Source organism: Plectropomus leopardus, chromosome 12, assembly GCF_008729295.1.
Source record: "Plectropomus leopardus isolate mb chromosome 12, YSFRI_Pleo_2.0, whole genome shotgun sequence".
Taxonomy (NCBI): Eukaryota; Metazoa; Chordata; class Actinopteri; order Perciformes; family Serranidae; genus Plectropomus; species Plectropomus leopardus.
In genome coordinates this window covers 21,390,855-21,411,089 of record NC_056474.1, presented here as the reverse complement: position 1 = coordinate 21,411,089, position 20,235 = coordinate 21,390,855, and the positions used below count along the sequence as shown (strand labels likewise).

Sequence of the window (20,235 nt, the reverse complement as noted above, 5' to 3'; positions counted from 1 at the left end):
CCTACTGTGAAGTTATAGAATAAAATTACAGGCCCAGTTTACAGGTGTATATTCATATACTTTGGATTATGAGGCTTATCTCACTTATAATTTTGGGTGTAACTGAGCAGAGGTCACATAAAGTCAAGGTAATAAAAGTAACAGGTAAATTAAAACTGTTCAGCTGACACCTAATGAAAGGCTAATCAGAAAAATTAAGTTAAAAAACAGCTCTTTGTGGCAGTGTGCAGGCACATTTAGTAAACTTAAATATAATATGTTAGGAAGCACGTTTCTTTTAACTTCACACATTCCTTAATGGCTTTATACATAGATATAATTCAGCTTTCCTCTTATTTTAGGTATGCTAGATTGGTGTCTATCTTCCACCTTTCTTTTTATGTTTGACTATGTCTTGTAAAAGTCCACTGGGGTCACAGATGTGATAAGGAAATTATAGCATCTCAATATACTGCTGTGTCATTGTGAAAGTGCTTAAGATATTGCACGTGAACACGCACACAAAAAAAAAATCCAACATGTATATGACTATTACGACTGCTACTAAATAATATTTTCTGTATAATGATCAGACTTCCCCTTTATGTTTGAAGTAAACATGTTATAAACTATATTCTTTATTCAGATTACATATCAGTTTTTCTTACAGTAAAAAAAGTCAAACGTAATAGAACATAATTAAGGGAGGTGCTTGTGGCTTCATTACAGTAAAAATCTTTCTATGGACCTTTGAATCTAACAATGCTCATGAATGATGTGTAAAAACAAACAGACATTTAGCTCAGTCCAACAGTGAAAATAGCATACATTACCACAATATAATTATATAAGTATATACTTTGGTCATAAGTGCACTACTCACTCTACAGACAACATAACACACACATGTTGACTACAAAAACCGTCTCCTAAACACCACTCCTCCACAGGCACAGCGGCTCACTTAAATATTGTTCTCTGTAAATGTAATCTCTAAATGAAATCTCCTACAGCAGGCTGCAGACTCGGGGCTTATTACTGCTTGGAGAAGAAGTCTTTGCTCTTCTGGACATCAGGTTTGATGGTGTCACTTCCTGGTTTCCAGCCGGCTGGGCAGACTGAAAAGATAAGCCTGTAATGAGTTCTGGCCCAATAGACGAGACAGTTAAGACTTGTGCCAATATGATTCACATAAACAGTGAATCATATTGGCTGTGTTTTTAATGTCATGGTGTGAAAATTGTTTTTGTTGTAAGTGTGGAGACATCATGCAGCACTGAGTCCAGGACAAATTTCCCCTACAGGGACAATAAAGTGTACCGTAACGTACCGTACCGTACCGTACCGTACCGTAACGTAACGTAACGTAACGTAACGTAACGTAACGTAACGTAACGTAACGTAACGTAACGTAACGTAACGTAACATATAGTAGTCTTTGGGTTAACAGCAGGGAAATGCATCAAACATTAAGTTGCATATCACCTTTAAGGTCTTCCCCATCTGACATGTTGCAAATTCTATCCAAACGGGCAACTTTGGATTCAAATAATGTAATATGGTTAAAAGAACAAGTCAGTTGCTAATATCAGCAAATGTGGGTCGTGGAGAGAGAGGTGAGAGCAATTATATCACAGAAAATCAAATTTCAACTAATCTTGAAATCTTGTAGAAACTGAATAATTATATTCACTAAAGCTATACGCTACAGGAAAAAGTCAAATACATAACTTAAATTAAAGATGCATTTTGCAGGGTTTTCCTAAAAAACAATGCATACACACATAAGACATGGCAGTGTATTTATCTGCAAAGATGCTGCCTTCTGCTGGTATTTTCTTATTTTTATCTTATTTTCTACGTTGAGGACATTCCTTGTTTGTAGGTGAGGTCAGGACCTTTTAAATAGGTAGCGACCACGGACCAGACTGTAAACTGCACACACCCAAGAGGAAGCTAAATAATCTCAACTACAGTAAACAAAGGAAACAGCACGAGAGTGATTCTGGGATTTGCTTTTACTTTCAATTTTGAAAGTGAAAGCAACAGTAACTGACAAACTCTTGCAAAGTAGGAATGTCAACAGTTAACCGCTGAAAATATTTTTGATCGGTTATGCTTGTTGGTCTATAGGTTAATTTTATTGGCTGGTCTTCAGTTTACCGCACTGCACACCATCTGTTACCACTGTAATGATGAGCGCTTTTAGAATTGTTTATCATGTTATTAATGTTAGCTCTGTTAGCACTGTTAGCAAACCGTTACCACCGCTGGCTAGCGCCCACCCAACCCTGGGTAGTGTGTAGCGCCGAGGCTAACTAGCTAATGGAGACAGGAGGGTGGGCAGTGGGCACTATGTTTCTACATGTAAACACAGCTAGCCAGCAGTCTTTCAGCATAGCCAACAGAAAATAAAGCAAAAGGCAAGATATTTACATCACAAAACATTAAAATTCACCACCTCTAAATGGATAGCGCTTTGCTAAAGCTCATTGAGTCATTGGAGTGGCAGGCTAAAAGTAGAGGCCTCTTGTATTTCATGTCATTTTGCACTTGTTTTGTTAAATGTTAATCAGTTAATTATCAGTTAATGGGTGTCGGGCTTACCAAAGCAAAATTAACAGAGTCTGACATCCCTACTGCACAGTATACCTTTAAGATTAGAAATATTCGCAGTAAGTTAACTCACCTTCTCCGTGCTTGTCAGTGAACTGAAAGGCTTGGACCAAACGCATGGTCTCCTCAACAGAGCGTCCAACTGGGAGGTCGTTGATGGTGATCTGTCTCAGGACGCCCTTGTCATCAATGATGAACAGACCTCTAAAAAAACAGAGAAGGGGAAGTTTGTTAATCTCAGAAAAGAGCACTTAAATTCCAACAGTAAAGTCAGTTTTCTTCTTGCCTGAAACATCTGGGGTGCATTAAATGATATGTTAAGAAAAGTGTACCATCTCACTCGGGAAGCAAATTTTTATTTGAAGAATACTGAAACAGCCTACCTTAACATTGTTAAACCCACCTGTAGGCAATGCCTTCATCCTCCTTCAGGACACCATAATCTGTGGAAATGGTGCGCCGTGTGTCAGACACCAGGGGGATCTTCATGGTACCAAGACCGCCCTGCTTTCGTGGTGTGTTGGTCCTTTGAGCACATAAGCCACAAAGTAAATTGAGGAGTTTGCAGTCCACACAATTTCTGTGTAAAATACAAAGCTTGTAACTACCATGCAAAGTGAGAGAAGTGGGAGTCAACAGAGGCGCCGATGACCTCACAGCCGATCTTCCTGAAGTCCTCAGCAGCATCACTGAAAGCAATGATCTCGGTTGGACACACAAAGGTGAAGTCCAATGGATAGAAGAAAAAGACAACATATTTCCCTGCATCAAAGAAAATGAAAACAAATGAGGCTACTGCATGTGTCATGCGACAATGCGCTTAATTACAGGCTGATTTATTCAAGTCTTCAGTAGTGTAAATTAATGTCTATTCAATATATTGTGGGAGCGGTGAATCACACTCCAGAGGAGAGCGTTATCAAAGCATGTCCTCCACTCAACAGAGGATGGTTTACCTCTGTAGTCTGACAGCTTCAGGTCGTGGAACTGTCCATCGGGCATCACCGCCTTGGCTGTGAAGTCTGGGGCCAGCTTTCCAATTTGTGCCTTGCCTGCAGCCATCTTCAGTCTAACACGATCACAGAAGAATTAAACAGTTTTTATATTACAAAATGCACATTAGACATTTCAAGAGCCCATGGTGACATACTGATGTTATTGGTTTTATCTGACCATCAGTCAATAATCCAAACATATTGTGCTAGCTATCATATAACATAAAGAAGAGCAGCAAATCCTCATATTTGAAATGCTGGTGCCAAAAAATGTTTTCAACTTTTGCAACAACAACAACGAAAAAATCAATCTATGATCAAATAGTTGAGAATGTCAGTGTTGAATTTAATCATCCAATTTAGTGCTAGTGAACACTGTAAAATTTGCTTTTTTGTCTTATATGATAGTAAATTGAAACTCTTGATTAGACAAAATATCTGTTGACATCACCTTGGACTTAGGGAAATTTTGATGGAAATTCTAACTATTTTCTAGCATAATAAAGAAAAAAATAATCGACTAATTATGAAAATAAATAAAGGTTTTTTGAAACCATACTTATATGCAAATAAGTGGCAAAATCTGTAATACTGCGTATAATACACTGTAACATAGTAATTATTAGGAAAACAGAGAAGGAAATTTTTTTTTTTAATAAACTCAAAACCGAAGATCTGATAATACAGTAAATGTTTAATTAAGGCTCATTCTGCACCCAAACTTCAGCTCAGACCACTGTTATTTAAACACTTTAACTCGGTGCTTGAACAAAAACCGAAACCTACGAAACATTTCCACTTCTCCTCTGTTTAAATCCACAGGAGTTTCCGCATTTAATGTATAGTACTGACATCAACGACCATTTCTCAACGATATCATTTGTTTATTTATTTTCTTGATATTCCTGTTGTATTTTTAGATATTTGCCCTTTGAGTGTAACGGACAAGATTAAAAATATTCCACCCAAGTGCATTATGGAAACGCACTTCACTTGAGATAATTTAGCATCTACTTAAGCACCAAAAATGTCGAGATTTTCTCTGGAGACTTGAGTTAACTGAATGACTGTCTTGTCAAATGGAAACTTTTCAGTTAGCAAAAACGAACCATCAAATAATATAAATTAACCTTTCCCTTGCTTTTCTGATATCTGACTTACTTTGAAAAAACCGTGTCGTTTTATTAGTCTGAATTAGATTAGCATTTTGTGAAAAAACACTTGTTGAATGTGAATTCAGCCAAAGCTACATAACAAAAAAAAACTCGTAATTTTTGCACATAGACAGAGAAAAAAACACATTGGAGAGCAAAACATTATTTAAAAGGACATAATTAAATGTATTGTATAACACATACCTCGGCTTTGATCACACCACACTAGCACGGGAGACGAGAGTGCACGAGCTGGATGTGACAGACTCGAGTGAGGAATTTATACCAGGGCTCACTTCTCGCGATAAGACGTTTCAGAACGTGATTACAGCCCATTTCCAGTCAAACCCTCTAGTCTCCCACTACACAGCATGACTTTGCAGTTTTCCTCATGATTTTTCTGGGGAAGGTTACTGCTCTTGTGAAATCACAAGAAGCCTCAAGGAAATATTTTTCACTCTTATTTCAATTATCATCACTAGTACAGGTCAACCTTAAATCAGTAGAGTAGCTCTACAGCCAGTTGTGTATAACACATTAATCTGAAACAAAAAGAGCAGGTTTAATGGTTTGAAGTTCCCTCATCCAGACCCACAGGGGTCACGGAGGTTTTATCACATGACTCAACCTCTTTTAGGACAGAGCCAAATACATAGTCATCATGAACAGACATAAAACACCACATTCACACTGCAGCTACAACCTTGACTCTGTTGCAGCATCTTAAGGCCTTATCAACCATTTACTGATTAACTTTCCCAATCAGATATTTAGTCACTACCCCACCCCCACAACCACCAATTCTTATTTAGTCTTTTTTGCCTGGATTAACGGCTATGTTTCAAACAGACTGAAGACGTCAGTGTGTGTGTGTGTGTGTGTGTGTGTGTGTGTGTGTGTGCATGTAGCCAACTGGAGATCCTCAGAAGAAGACAAACATGCCCACATTAAAGTGTTTGTTTGCATTGTAATAGGGAACTGTCATTATTGGGTGCATTTCAGGACAAACTCATTTTCCATGCAAAAATATTCAAACAGCAGTTCCCAAAGCAGGTCAAAAAAAGAGCACCAGTACACACTTGTTTTTTTTGTTTTTTTGTTTTTTTGTTTTTTAGCTGGGACAAATTCAGCACACTTAATTTCTATTAATTATATACAGAGATCACTGGACATTTAATATATTCTTTATTTTATTATAAACTCAGAAAAACTATTGCATGTGCTAGCCAGTTTCTTCCTGCATGTTTCCTTGTCACTTACTACCAAGCTATTTTCAGTGCGGCGTACTGCACGGGGCGGTGCACTGTTGCAACATTTTGTACTTCTCCTGCAGGCTGCAAAAGGAATTTTTTTATTCTCATTTCCTCCTCACCACTGCTATATTTACTTAATGACGAGGTTGAGTAGCAGCAGCCTTTGTCTATGCAGCACTGGAAGCAGTTTCTATCATGAAAAAGGAATTTAAATTGGCATTTCACTGTAAAGAGAGTCTGTTATAGATTTAAACTTTAGACTGTGCATGTTTAAGAATATTTTGAGTACCAAAAAAATACTTTTTGTTTTGTTTGGTGTGTCTGTCTGTAAGTGATTCATAAAATCTAATCAATCATAAAATGCTAGTTTTACAAATATTACATAACTCCTGTTGACATACCATAATGGCTGGGAGGTAGTATCCTGGGTGGTTAGTTATGTTATAAAGGCTGGACCACTCCTCTTTAATGACTCCAGGGGGCTGTTTTTAAAACATAGGAGGGTGACACAACCCTTATTTTACTTTACTATCTGTACTAATTCTTTCGTTGGACGGAATATTTGCTAAAATCCAGACATATTTTCGATGTTTAACCAAAACCCAAGCATACTATCCTGTACAACAAGCCTGATGTGTGAAAATAACTACACTCCAAGAAGTGAAAACACAATGAGAGGGAACTGAAGCTGGTTTCATAGAGCCATATGCTGTATGTCACATTGTATTGTTTTGCTGGGTTTTTTTGTCGTGGAGTTTTATGTCAAACTAGCTGATTGTAACTCTAATGCCAAAATTCCTAACTATGCATGCATGGACGAATCACCGAATGGGCTGCTTGGCAAATGGACCCTGGTGACCATAGACAGGCCCCCTCCTGGCCTTCACCTGCGGAAAGCCACTCAGATTAATGTGCACAGATTGAGTGGCCTGCAAAACAACCACAAGGAGAAACACACTGACTACAAAGTGACACAAAATTACACAAATATGCACCATATTACCTCAAGAAAAGACAAAATTATCTCAATACAACTTTGAATACAACCTCAAAATGACCTTAAATGGACCTAAACATCTACGAGAAGATTCAAAACACCCACAAGGAGACATAAAGTGACAACAAAGAGATGCAAAACCAGCACATAGTCTGTGTCTTGCGCCTATATAGGAGAAGTAATGGGGCCACTTGCATATCTGTGCCCAGGGGCCCATAGTCTCACATTCTGTCCATGAATACATGCTGACAAATAATTTCAGGAAATGAAGCTCAATATATCCTGTATGTTTTCAAGCCATCACTTGTAGATAAGTAAAACCTGCTTGTTTACCAGAGAATATTACTTCATCTGAGTCTATATAACCCAGCCAGACAGAGGCTGTTATCTGCTCACACAGCCTCTCCACCATGCCTCCTTTTTTTTTTGCTGTCACCAACCAATGTCTTTGCATGCGGTTGCCATGGGCACCGCATCAAGGGCCAGATAAGAGGGGGACACACAATAACCTCCTGTTAGAGGCACCGCAGTGGGCGAGTAATCAAATGCTGCCCTGTGTTCATCTCCTGTTTCACAATGTGCTCGTAATTAGTGCATCTGCTGCGCTGCCGGTTCTAAAGCAACAGGATGTTTAAAGGGTACTCGTGTGTCCATCATCCTGCTCACTTTCAGCAAATGATCAGAACAGTTCTTTTAAATGGATGAAAAAGTGCTGCAAAGTAATGGTGCTTTTGATGTAATGTTGGTAAATTGACGCAGTTCCATGTTCTCTTTGAGTAATACTTCAACTGCATTAATGTGAGGGCGAACAATATGTATTAAGACCCCACATACGGAGGATGGATTAATGGTGCTGTGCTGCAAGTAGTGCATCACTGCTCTGTGAAGCTTTCAGCATATCAGCTATTTCAGTGTTTTGCAAATTTTAACAAGAAAAGAAAATTCGGGCCAATTCAAAATGTTTTTACAGTGATATGTACTTATGTTGTCCCGTTGCCATGACATGAAATTAACCCTTTGGAACCTGATCAAATTGGATTGATTTGTTTGATTTCTTTCTTTGATTGCAAAACTTATATCTGTTCAAAGAGTCTCATTTGAGCAGCACTCAACAAAATGCCATTGTATTGGTCTATGTGACATTTTTTTCTGCATAATGGCTATGGGTTAACGTTTGGCAATAAACTCACACCAAAAAAAATCGAGATTAAGTAACAGCACTACAGATAAGAATAAAAATATGCGTTTTTGATTTTGGGGTGAGAGGTCACTTTAAGGGACAAACAAAGAGTGGTATCAATCTTGTTAATTAACTCTCTGCAAAAAAGCAAAAAATGAATGACTCAAAATGTCAAACTACTGAAGATACAAATATGTATATGTCTTTCCAGTTAATGAAAAGTGATTGTGTTACAAGGCAGGGTGATAGTACACCATGGCAAACTATGAAAAAGAATTTACAAAGCCTTCAATCTTCTGCAAAATTGGCATTTACTTAAAAAAAATCCCCCGAGAGTATTCCCACTTAAACTGATTGTCCAAGAAATGCGAGTTTAACGAGCTGCAGTGTGTTGTGTTGGTTGATTTTACTGGGAAATTATAGCCATTGTCTTTTATGAAGACAGTGTGAGACGGGTTGAGTGGGATTGTCTCAGTGTGTGGTTGATTGGATGCCAGGTCCAGACTTGTCTCGATGAGGCAGCGACCCAGTGAAAGCAGCAGGAGAAGCACAGAGGGAACCTGGGTAATCCCTGTCCCTCACAGCAGGACATGACAGCAACACTCATCTGTGGGTGCACAGAAAACACACAAATATACAGTGCCACCACTTCTTTTTATCAGCTATTTTATACTTTGATAAAGTTGCTATATTCAGGTGGATACCCCAAATGCTCAGTATCAAATAAATTGAAGAATAAATCAGAGATTATGAAATGTAACCAAGACTATACATTTTTACAACTTTAGCACATAGGAAGTGAAACACTAACTATTGATGACTCCAGCACTTTGCCAAGACTCAGCCGGGTGGAGAGGTGGTTGTCATGCATCATCTACACCTTAGCATAGGTATGAAAAGTTATTCCATTCTCACTTTTTTCACAATAACAGGGATTATTTCAGGTCCATAGCAATTATCATTTATATGGCTATGCCTTCTTCTCTTCTTCTGAAAAAAAGACATTGAGACAAAACAAACAAACAAACAAACAAAAAACAAACAAACAGCTGGAGTGAAGTAGAAATAATCTGCAATAAACTCTGTTATCATGAAAAGAATCAGAATTTTTAATTATAATGGGCTGGGCTATCGAACATTTATTTATTATTTCACTTTTTTGTTGCTTTATAGTGTATTTATGTCTTTATTAATTTAAATTATTATACCATAATTTCATCTTTATTTAATATTGAACACCATATTTAGTCAAGTAAACAGTTACAGTATACAGTTAAAACAGTTTTTAGGTGCATACACCCTACTTACATATTGTAGGCTACTTCTTACTCCACTACATTTATTTGATAATTTCAATTACTATTTATTTTGTAGATTTATATCATAAATAGAAAAAATAAACAAACTAATAAATTTGGATTTTATATTATAGGTTAACTACACAGCAGTATCCTATAGCATGGTCCATTCTGCATAATGACTACATGAACTACTAATACTTTATGTATATTTTAATGCTAATACTTTTGTGCCTTTACTTGAGTACGATGTTGTCTGACTTTAACCTATAACGGAGTTTGTTTTGTTTTTTTACGGTGTAGTAGTGCTACTTTTTCGTAAGTAAAAGATCTGAATACTGCTTATCTTACTTGTAGTAGAAGTTGTAGTAGCAGTAGCTGCACTTGCAGTTATCCGGTAGTAGTAGTAGCAGTAGTAGTAGTAGTAGTAGCAGCAGCAGCAGTAGTAGTAGTAGTCGTCGTAGTAGTAGTAGTAGTAGTAGTAGTAGTAGTAGTAGTGTGCTCCGTGCCTTTAAGAATTCTCCCGCGCTGGTTTATGAATCCGGAAATCAACCGGAAAGGGCAGGGATATTTCGCGCCAAATTGAAACAACGGAGCAGTCGGTCTGAACAGCAGCAGCAGGGACTCCAGCAGGCACACATTTTAACCTTTCACTTGGCATTTCTCGGTCCAGGTAAGCGAGTTGTCAATCTTAGACTCTTTTATTTCCACAAAGGAAGTTAACATGTAACAATATTTGACCTGTCCATGGGTTTGGCTTTTAACTTAATGAAGTGGAGCTGATAATTAATTTTCTTTATGTGCAGTTTAGCGAACATGGAGGAGGCCAACAAGCTAATCGGCACGGGCAAGAGGCACCTGGTGATGGGGAAGGCGGTGGAGGCGGTGAGCGCCCTGCAGGAGGCCTGCGGCATGCTGTGAGTCAAAGACCACACCACAGAAAATGCTTAACACAAAATGCTGTCAAGTTAATAAATCAGACGGCAACAGCTAACGCGCTTTTAATCATTTAAAACCTGGTGCGACACCACTTTTCTTGTGTTCATGGTCATGTGAAAAAAAAGGCAATAAAAGATGTTCCACAAATTGCAAGAAATAAGTAGATTTAGCAAAAATATTATTTGAAGGCAGGGGAAAATGTCTAGGGGTGAAAAAGATGATCAGACTGACGTATTTACAATGGTTACAGAATTATTCATATTTATTAAGCACCTTTTCTGGGTCTTTTCCTTGTTGCTTTTTGAACTTTTTTTCTTCACTTATTTTATTTTTCTTCATTTTTTTCAAAAAATAAATACTATTTTTAAAATCTATTTTCAGGTAATTTTATAATACTTTTTAGTAATTACTTATTATTATTGCTTTTTTTTTGGGTCATTTCTTTTTCGTTGCTCATTGCCTTCTTCCGGTGTTTTTGAGAGAAATAAAGCCAGTTTGCTCAGGTTTCAAAGAGTTTACAAACATTTAGCTCTGGAGACAAACTTAATTCAGGGCTACATGAGGGAATCTAAAAACGATTATTGTGAGTGAAAAAAATAACACTAAAATTAATTAGTCCATTAAAGGAAACTATATATATACTAATTTTTTTCTCTTTCACTTCTTTGATTATGCTCATAGAATTTATCAGAGCTTTATATATATTAAGAGGATTAAGTCCAAAAATACTGTATTAAGCAAAAAGATGTTTGATTTTCCTCCATATGTGCAGTAGGGCTGCAGCTAAAGATAATTTTCAATCAGTTTATCTGACCATTATTTACTTGATTGTTTTTTTTTCAACAAACTACTTGAAAATAGTGAAACCTGCTCTGTGTAATTTCCCACAGCCCAAGATGAAATCTTCACATGGTGTTTAATCAGGCCAAAGATACAAAACTATTTAGCTAATTGTCACGTATAACAAATAAAAGCATAAAGTCATCACATGCAGTGACCACAGAGGAGTAGTTTGCGGGTGTGCTTTCATGCTGCTTATAATCTGACGTTACCATTTAATTTTTCTTTTATTTCAGAGCTAAAAAGTATGGAGACACCGCAGACGAGTGTGGAGAGGCTTTCTACTGGTGCGGCAAAGCGCTGCTGGATTTAGCACGGTAAACTCAAAACATACATTCATCTGATCTGATTTTTACCCACCACCACCCGTCTGTCTGGAGTTATTAAATTGCTAAAGGAATAGTAGAGATGGGCAAATGAATTTTGGGGCAGTGACATCTGGTGGTCTGCAAAACACACAGCAAGCTGAAGCACCACAACGCATCTCTGATTTCAATCATTTCAGTCTCATGTTTGCAGTAAAAGTTAAACACGCTGTGCTGCATCAAATGTAGATTGTATTGTGTAACATGTTACATCAAATATTGAATGCATTATCCAAACAGCAAGCATTTGAAGTATTTTGTTGACACAAATCTTGAATGTACTTTATTGGTGAAGTTTAGACTCTGTGTCACTGTGGGCTCACATGTTTTAACTTGTGTATTTCTGTAACATTTCATATGAATCGTAGTATGAAGGGAATGGAGAATGACATTCATTAAATTAGCATATTAATTTATTACCTCATTACTTGGTATCAGGTAGGAATGTCCTCATACTTACGGTTGTCTTTCTAATGTAGGTCACCATATTTCTCACTTTTTCTCATTAGCATAGTAACAAAGTGATGCGCTCTCTGAAGCACCAGTGGCTACATTAACATACACAATAATATTCCATTATCATTTCACATTATGACAATATATATAAAAAAAATTCTGGTCAAAAGGGATAACACAGACTTGGATCTCAACAGGTTTAAGGATATCGTAACACCAACCTTTGCAAGAAGATTGTTTGTGTATGGCACAACAGGTCCGCCACTGCTGGAAAAATGAAGGAAAATCCCATTTTCATGGCTGCATGTAAACAACAATATTATTTGAATATTCATTTTTATTAGCCATGGACACACCTTTATAGAAATAATATCCTTTTTAGAATGAGGGAAAAATGGAAAATGATGTGCATGTAAACACACTCTGACGTTTGAAGCTTACATCAGTCACATGGTATTCCTAATATGACACAGTCTCTGACACAATGTATTGAAATAGTGCGCTTTACAGGATTAAAAAAAAAGATTTTGGAGCTTTGGTATCACTGTGGCCCAGTTTAGGATTGTGCTAGGCTGTGTTGGTCATTTTGGTCAAACTTGTGAAAATGCAGAGCTGACAGACACTGTTGTTGTAGGATGGAGAACTCAGTCCTGGGTAATGCTCTGGAGGGAGTACCAGAGGAGGAGGAGGATGAAGAAAAACCCAAAGACTCCAATGTTGACAGCACAGAAAACATTGATGGTGAGAGAATAACATAACATTTAAAAAAACAAACAAACACTTGAGTCAGATGGTGAATATGATCCTGGATCCATAGCTTAAAGGTTGGAGGACTAAGGGCCTGATTTGTTTTGGTTTGGATGATTTTATCTTTTAAAATATAGAGTAAAGGAAGCTTTTTACACTGCTCATCCTAACTGTCCTCTCCGAATTTAACAGAGAAAACCAGAGATGAGCTGAGGGTTCAGGTGTATGACGCCATGGCGGAGAAGAAAAGTGAAGACGCGGAGAAGAAAAGTGAAGACGCGGAGAAGAAAAGTGAAGACGCAGAGAAGGTTAAAGAGAAGCCTAGCGACGATAAAGAGAAGAACGGTGACGTAGAAAAACCTGGTGATGAGCCACAGAAAGCTGCAGAGAAAGAGGAGCAAAAGCACAGCGTGGCAAACGGAGGCAAATCTGATAAAAGTGAAGAGAAGACCGAAAATGACAAAGAAGCCGAGAAAGAATCGGGAGATAAGGAAGAGGAAGCAGAAGGTGAATTTCTCTTCTAGAGCTACAGACCTTCATTGCAAATGGACTTTTGATTGTCGGCACAATTTACCTGAACACATGTCGTTGGTGTTTCAGATGGTGAGGAAGAGGAGGAGGGGGAGGACGGTGATGATGCAGAAATGGAGTGTGATGCAGAAGAACAAGGAGACGGAGCTGCTGAGAAGGTACTCGACCAATCGGCCACATCAGAATGACTCGGCTGATGGTGTGATTTTAAGTGTTGGATCCTAAAACTCCTGTGTGTTTCAGGACAGTGATGATGATGAAGAGGAGGTGGGGAACCTGCAGCTGGCCTGGGAGATGCTGGAAGTAGCTAAAGTCATCTACAGAAGGTGATGAACACCGGCGCTGCACTGAGCCCGGATTGTGAAGATCTGGATTTGATGGTCACTGAGCCACAGCGTCACTGTTAACTGATGATTTTTGTTTGTTTTTTTTAACCAGGAAAGAGACCAAAGAGGATCAACTCATGGCTGCCCAGACGCACTTAAAACTGGGAGAGGTTTCCTCAGAATCAGGTACCGATCTTCAGTTCTGCATTTTATTGTTGTTGTGACCCCTACATATAGAGGACAGAAGCTGCCAAAATCAAAAATAAATGACTCAAGAAGTAAAATTTATTTCTATGGCGATTTTCACAGACAAGTCACGGTGCTTCACGAGGGTAACGTGCAATACACCAAAAAGAAATCCTAGAAGATAAAGTGAGCACCTGAGCCTCATGTTAAAGTATAAAACTAAAAGATCAAATTATAACAAAAAAAGCCATAAAATGAATTAACACATTCAAAATTAAATTTAAAATAATGATTTAATAATTACATTTTAAAATGAAAACAAATTGAAAAAATACCAGAGGAAATTAAATGAGAAAGTAATAAATATGGGAATTAATACAAAGGTAAATACAGAAGAAATATAATAATAATTTCATATTGGTAAATTTATAATGTTGTTGGTACATTTAATGGCATATTAATTTATTTGTCAAGTCATATACTTGTTTTTCTAAGGATAAAATGATTAGTTGATTGACAGTTTTGATCATTAAAGTAATGCGTTGAAGCAAAATGGCTAACATTTGCTGTTTCCAACATGATGACGTGAGGATTTGCTGCTTTTGTGTGTTAAATATGAATTTCAATAATCGTTGGAAACACAAACGTTTTTGTAGGCAGCACCTTGTGTGATGGGAATTTCTGAAATTTTATAGGCGCTTTATTTTGCAGGTTTTCTTCTGACTGTACATTAACTTTTTTTTAACAAAACAGACATGCCTCAAAGACTCAAAGACTGGAGTTTATTTCTTTGTCGAGAAACGCGTCATCTATCGTCGCCTCTCTCCTCTAGGAAACTACACTCAGGCGTTGGAGGACTTCCAGGAGTGTCTGAAGCTGCAGGTGAAGCACCTGGACTCAGACAGCCGCCTGCTGGCTGAGACTCACTACCAGCTTGGTGTGACCTACAGCTTAAACCTCCAATACAGCGAGGCCATCGAGGCGCTGAAGAGCTCCATCTCTGTCATAAAGAGCAGGCTGGGTGAGCAGGAAAAAAAAACATCTTTTATGTTTTACATGTTTATTTCTTTATCAGCCGTGTTTTCAAAGTGGCATCAGGTCAACCGCGTTTGTTCGTATGATGCTGACATTCCCGCTGCGACCTGCAGACAAACTGCAGGGGCTGATCGACCAGGCCGAGGGTCCGGAGGCTCTGCCAGCTGAGAGGAAGGAGATGGAGGAGCTGAAGGCTCTGCTGCCAGACATCCAGGAAAAGGTGGAGGACGCCGCAGAAAGTCTGAAAATGATGAACGCTGCTGCGGAAACGGCAAAGGCTGCACTGGTGAGTTAGGGATGGATTGTTTAACGGTAAAATACAAACAGGCATAGTTTGTGATGTCCCTACATATCACTCACTAGTGAGAAGTACATTAATATTTTCATAATAATCATTTTACACATCAGTACTGATAGATGTAGTGTTCACATGTGTCAAATGTACAGAATTGTATAGTGGGAGCTGAAGATATCGTTTCTTGTGTAAAATACTTGAGCTGTCATCAGATTTACACACCAGGGCTTTTTTTTTTCCCTCAGTGCAATTTATTTGCACGTCAGTATTTTTTTGGACAGTTTTTTTTTTTTTTTTTAAATCGCACAGAACATTTTTTTTTTTTAAGCTTGCCACATTTTTTTTTAAATGTAAGTTTGATGCTTTAAGCACCACAAGCCAAGTGCCATCTAGTTCCATGATGCTGGAGAGAGAGCGCACATCTCTGCGGCTGATATCTCCAACACTCTTCAAACTCACGAAAACAATCTAGATTAATAATTAAGACAACAGGTGAGAGGAAAAATGTGTTGATTTAGGGGTGAACTGTCTCTTTTAGCATCAACACGCATCAGCCCAAAGAAGGGAAATGAAGGAAATGTTATTGAATTTACATTTGAAGAGATGAGTCGTTTTTCGTTTTCATTTGTCTCTTTTTAATTGCTGTCCCTTCTTCTATAGATGATCCCCATATGATTTTGTATTCTATTAATACATTTTTCATCCTGTTTGAGATTTGTCGCATGTGTAAATCAACAAGAAGAGCTGTATACAGTTGATTCTAACCTAATTCAATGTACCTGTCAGGATGGAGGCTCCACTTCCTCTGGATTTCCCGGCTCCACGGCGCAGAACGGAGACTCCTCATGCAGCTCAAAGGTGTGACTCTAAATACCATGAAGTACTACAATGATTTGAGAAAACCTGCTGGTGATGGACCTCTGTGTGTGTGTTTACGTACTTGTTGTATGGCCTACACTGAAATGATTTGATCAGTGTTATTTTTTCTCTCTTGCTGATTCCTGATGCGTGACTGTGGTTTTATCCTCTAACCAGATAAACGGCACATCAGCCAACGGAGTCAGCTCTACCAACGGACACGCGTCCACGGCTCCAGTCTCTGACATCTCCCACCTCGTCAGGAAGAAGGTCAGGGAGCCACATGTTTGGGTTTTAATGGAATCTGAAAATAAACTGCACAGATTTGTAGTTTCACAGCAGTTAGACTCATTGAAATGAACCCGTCTGTATCTCAGAGGAAGCCTGAGGAGAGTCCGGTGAAGGAGGGCGTGGTCAAGAAGGTGAAGCAGAATGATGGTCAACCTAACGGCGTTCACGAAGCCAACGGAGACACTAACGGACACGCTAAGAGTACGGAAGTCAAGAGGTAAGCGAGACAGTGTTTGCTGAGGTCATCAACAAGGCCATAATACTATCCACTCTGAAAACAAACTGTGGCTCAACAACAAAACAATAAACGCAACGGTTGGCATCCATCTGTTTGAGGTATGACAACAAGGCACTACACTGAGTTCAGGGAATAAGCTCATCTACAATCAAAGGCATTTCTGAGTAGCCCTTACTTAATAACTGATAGTAAAACACAAGTTTTAAAGTTTTAATGTCCTTTGTGTTGCAGTTGTTTGGCCTGCAGCTCCCCAACACAGTCTGAACTGTCTGAATGTGTCCAGATATTTGAATGAAGGTGGAGAAAAGTCCAGTTATCAAGCGATTTCATTACCTTCCTACAACTTAAAATTTAGTTTTAAATCAATTTACACATAAATTTGAGTTTAAATTGCACGCAGTAGTTAGTTGATGGATTTATCAACATTATTATGTCAGTACAACTCATCAAAATTATGTTTGCAACTTCAAAGATTTTTTTTATCCTGGAACCACACATTCAATTTGGCATTGGTCCACTGAATTATTTTTAGTGTCAATTTAATACATTTTATTTGTAAAGCCCATTATCACAAAACACAGTATGCCTCAGAGGGCCTTAAAGTATATGACATCCCTCTGTCCTTAGACCCTCACATCAACTATGGAAAAACTCACCAAAAAAACTCTGTAATGGTGGAAAAAAAAAATGTTCCTCAGGAAGAGCGACTGAAGAGGGATCTCTCCCTCTGGACAGACAGACGTGTTAATAGTGCCGTAAATAACAATTAATCAACAAATAATCGTATGGGTAAAACATTTTAAGCCAAAAAGCCAACCATTTGCTGGGTTCTTGCTTTTTAAATGTGAGAATTCGTTGCCTTTTTGTCATACATGATGATAAACTGAATAGCTTTGGATTATTTGGGCTGTTTAAATCAGACCCATTTAAAGATGTCACATTGGACTCTGGGAAATTACACAGGGCATGTTGCACTATTTTCTGACATTTTATTGGCAGTTCTTAGTTGCAGCCCAAAACCCTTTTATAGCTCAGAACAAGTGATAAAAAAAGCAGATTACCAAAATTTCAGAGCTGAATACATTTCAGCTTATAATGTTTGTTTTCTGCTGTTTAGTCGAACTCAAACTCCTCTTCTCTTGCAGTCAGTGAAGCTGAACTCCTCCAGGTTTTTGCCTCCATCTCTTGCAGAGATTCACCAACACGCCGAGCTCTTACTGCCCCCGCACTTGTTTGCTGGTTGTAAATATGTGTTTTTCAGTGCCTATTATGTTTGTGTTTGTTCACATGTGTAACCTATCAAGTTCAATAAAGTATTGGTTGATAAATCTGGTTTGATCCTGAATGAATTGCTCACAGTAGCTGATTTGAACAGTGAGGATACACTAGTTAGACAGAGAAACAATTTGTCATTTGCAGAGAAACTGCCCAAAACTTCATATAGGTAGTATAGTATTTAGTTAGCTAGATGCTACTTTTTCATTCAATATTTATGTTCCTTATGTCAGTTTTCCTTTAAATGATGAATCAGAATATCAGCTGTGAAAAAGATATATCTAGAAAATGAAAGATGTCTGCACATCTGCACTGAATTTTACATTTTTATTAAGTGGCTCAAAGTACAAACTGTCCTCATCAGTCAGGTCTGAATCTCTTTGATCTTCTTCTCTGTGCAGTATTTTTTAATTGTCAAAGTAGCCACCAGTGAGAAGGTGGCGACCAGAGTGAGGAGGGTGCGCATGGCTTTGAACCAGGAGGGGTAGCCAGGCAGCAGGGTCAGGTCATAGTGCAGAGAGAGACCCAGTCCCATGATAACTACCAGGGCTCCCTCTGTAATATTGTCCCTGCAGAGCAGTGCCAGCCAGGCCAGAAGTGAAGGCACCACACTGTTGCCCAAGTTCATCCAGTCAGGCTGAGCAGGACTTCCAGCAGGGATGGCAAACCCCCAGCGGGCACCTCCAAGGAAGGAGACTATGGAGGCTCCGTAGACCACTTGAGCATACGCAAGTTCAGGGTAGAAGGACTGTGTGGCAGCCATCAGGAGAGGGGCAGACACGAACGGGATGAGCCCAGAGACACCGAGGTAGAGAGCTGGTTTGGGAGCCTGGGTGAGGGCCCTCAAACTGAAACCCTCTTTGCTGTTGTTGCTCTCTGTGGTGCCTCGTGAATTCCCGTGGCAGAGGCGTGAGGCAGACCAGCTCACAGGCCTGATACTCAACAACCTGTTGGTAGGAGGTAGTCTACATGGCATTAGCACCGAGGAGGTTTGAGGGCCAAACAGTGGCTGAGCTTTTGTTGTGTAGTTTGGTGCTCTGGTTATCTGCTGAAGACATCTCCATACTGGAACCTGAGAATATATAAACATTAAAGAGTATGTAACAGTGGTGTAATTACCAAATTAATAATAAATTGTTATTTAAGTATTTTTTGGGAGTATCTATTCATTACTTGAGTTTTTTTTTTTTTTTCTGTCAACTTTTACTTTTTATCCACTACTTTTCTTAAATAAAATGTAATACTTTGGACAAATGTTGGAACGGGAGGAAAGGAAAAACTGGATTTTGTTCGTAAAATCCTTAATGTTGTAAAAACAGCCTTGCTTTTCTTCAAGTGTAATGTAGGCTTCATTCTTAAGGTGGTGTACATGTTACGAAGAAGTAAACATAATTCAAAATTTCTGACCGCTTGCTTTTTATTAACAGCATTTACTTTTATTTTCAATACTTAATTACATTCAGTATAATTAAAAAAAAAAACAGGTCTGATACTTAGATACATCAAATATCCGACTCTTTAAGACTTTTAGTCAAGTATTATTCTAACAGATGACTTTAGACTCTTCATAAGTCATTCTCTAGTAAGATATCTGTATTCTTATTTATAAATCCTGCCAGCATGTGAAGTATCTCTGTATTTAGATAGACAGATTGACAGACAGACTTTATTGATCCAAATTTGGGAATATATATATATATATATATAATGGCAGCTGGTTATAGTGGCACTGCACCTAAATAGAATATACATTATAAAGATCATACCACACAAATCAAAATACTAAATGCTAAGAAATATTAAGATATATTCTATTCATAAAATACAATATTCATAAAGCAGATGGAATTGATCAATGGTCAAATTCTGACTTACCCCAGAAATGATGCGTCTTCCAGATGCAAATCTACTCATTTTCAATCTGAAACGAGGCACGTTATTAATTAGTAACAAAACACTGCTCATATGGATATTTTATCCATGATATAAGTACTACAGGCTAGCTATTAGCCAGCTAGCAGCTATCAACCTGATGCAATACAGAGGTATCATACTGTAACAACCAATAACACACGGAAGTTTCTGTTACCTAAACGTTACCCTTTAATTTTTTGTCATTAAATGGTTTGCCACGGCCACTCCAGACACAATTACACGGAGTTGGTTGTTATAAAAGTTTGCGATTACTGGCTAAACTAAAGGTCGTTTGCAAGCTGCCATTTTATCGATGCTCGATTAAATGCCTGTCTACTAATGTGCTCAAACTGAATGATGACACTGGCTCTGATATCGACTGGTTTGGCTGTCAGTGGCGGGGGAGGCATTAAGTTATGTTCAAGATGGTAATATCCCGCTATACGCGCTATCTACATCGTGTTCAA

General features: G+C 38.3%; 3 protein-coding genes across 3 annotated transcripts; 1 reads left to right on the top strand and 2 right to left on the bottom strand.

The window, feature by feature from the left end:
• Positions 1-586: 586 nt before the first annotated feature.
• On the bottom strand, positions 587-5,035 carry prdx1 (peroxiredoxin 1). Its single transcript, XM_042497990.1, has 6 exons — positions 4,949-5,035; positions 3,552-3,664; positions 3,204-3,357; positions 2,999-3,121; positions 2,669-2,799; positions 587-1,097 (listed from the first exon to the last, which is right to left on the bottom strand). The coding sequence occupies exons 2-6, from the start codon at positions 3,655-3,657 to the stop codon at positions 1,015-1,017; spliced, it is 597 nt and encodes a 198-aa protein (XP_042353924.1). The 5' UTR covers positions 3,658-3,664; positions 4,949-5,035; the 3' UTR covers positions 587-1,014.
• Positions 5,036-10,050: 5,015 nt separating this feature from the next.
• LOC121951071 (histone-binding protein N1/N2-like) lies at positions 10,051-18,079 on the top strand. The gene is made up of 14 exons (XM_042497265.1): positions 10,051-10,145; positions 10,279-10,389; positions 11,488-11,568; positions 12,707-12,813; positions 13,012-13,326; positions 13,420-13,508; positions 13,594-13,676; positions 13,789-13,862; positions 14,695-14,883; positions 15,011-15,183; positions 15,979-16,050; positions 16,228-16,320; positions 16,428-16,558; positions 17,725-18,079. The coding sequence occupies exons 2-14, from the start codon at positions 10,289-10,291 to the stop codon at positions 17,729-17,731; spliced, it is 1,515 nt and encodes a 504-aa protein (XP_042353199.1). The 5' UTR covers positions 10,051-10,145; positions 10,279-10,288; the 3' UTR covers positions 17,732-18,079.
• An 88-nt stretch (positions 18,080-18,167) lies between these two features.
• Positions 18,168-20,094, bottom strand: LOC121951073 (transmembrane protein 69-like). Its single transcript, XM_042497269.1, has 3 exons — positions 19,944-20,094; positions 19,730-19,775; positions 18,168-18,926 (listed from the first exon to the last, which is right to left on the bottom strand). The coding sequence occupies exons 2-3, from the start codon at positions 19,766-19,768 to the stop codon at positions 18,219-18,221; spliced, it is 747 nt and encodes a 248-aa protein (XP_042353203.1). The 5' UTR covers positions 19,769-19,775; positions 19,944-20,094; the 3' UTR covers positions 18,168-18,218.
• Positions 20,095-20,235: the final 141 nt, after the last annotated feature.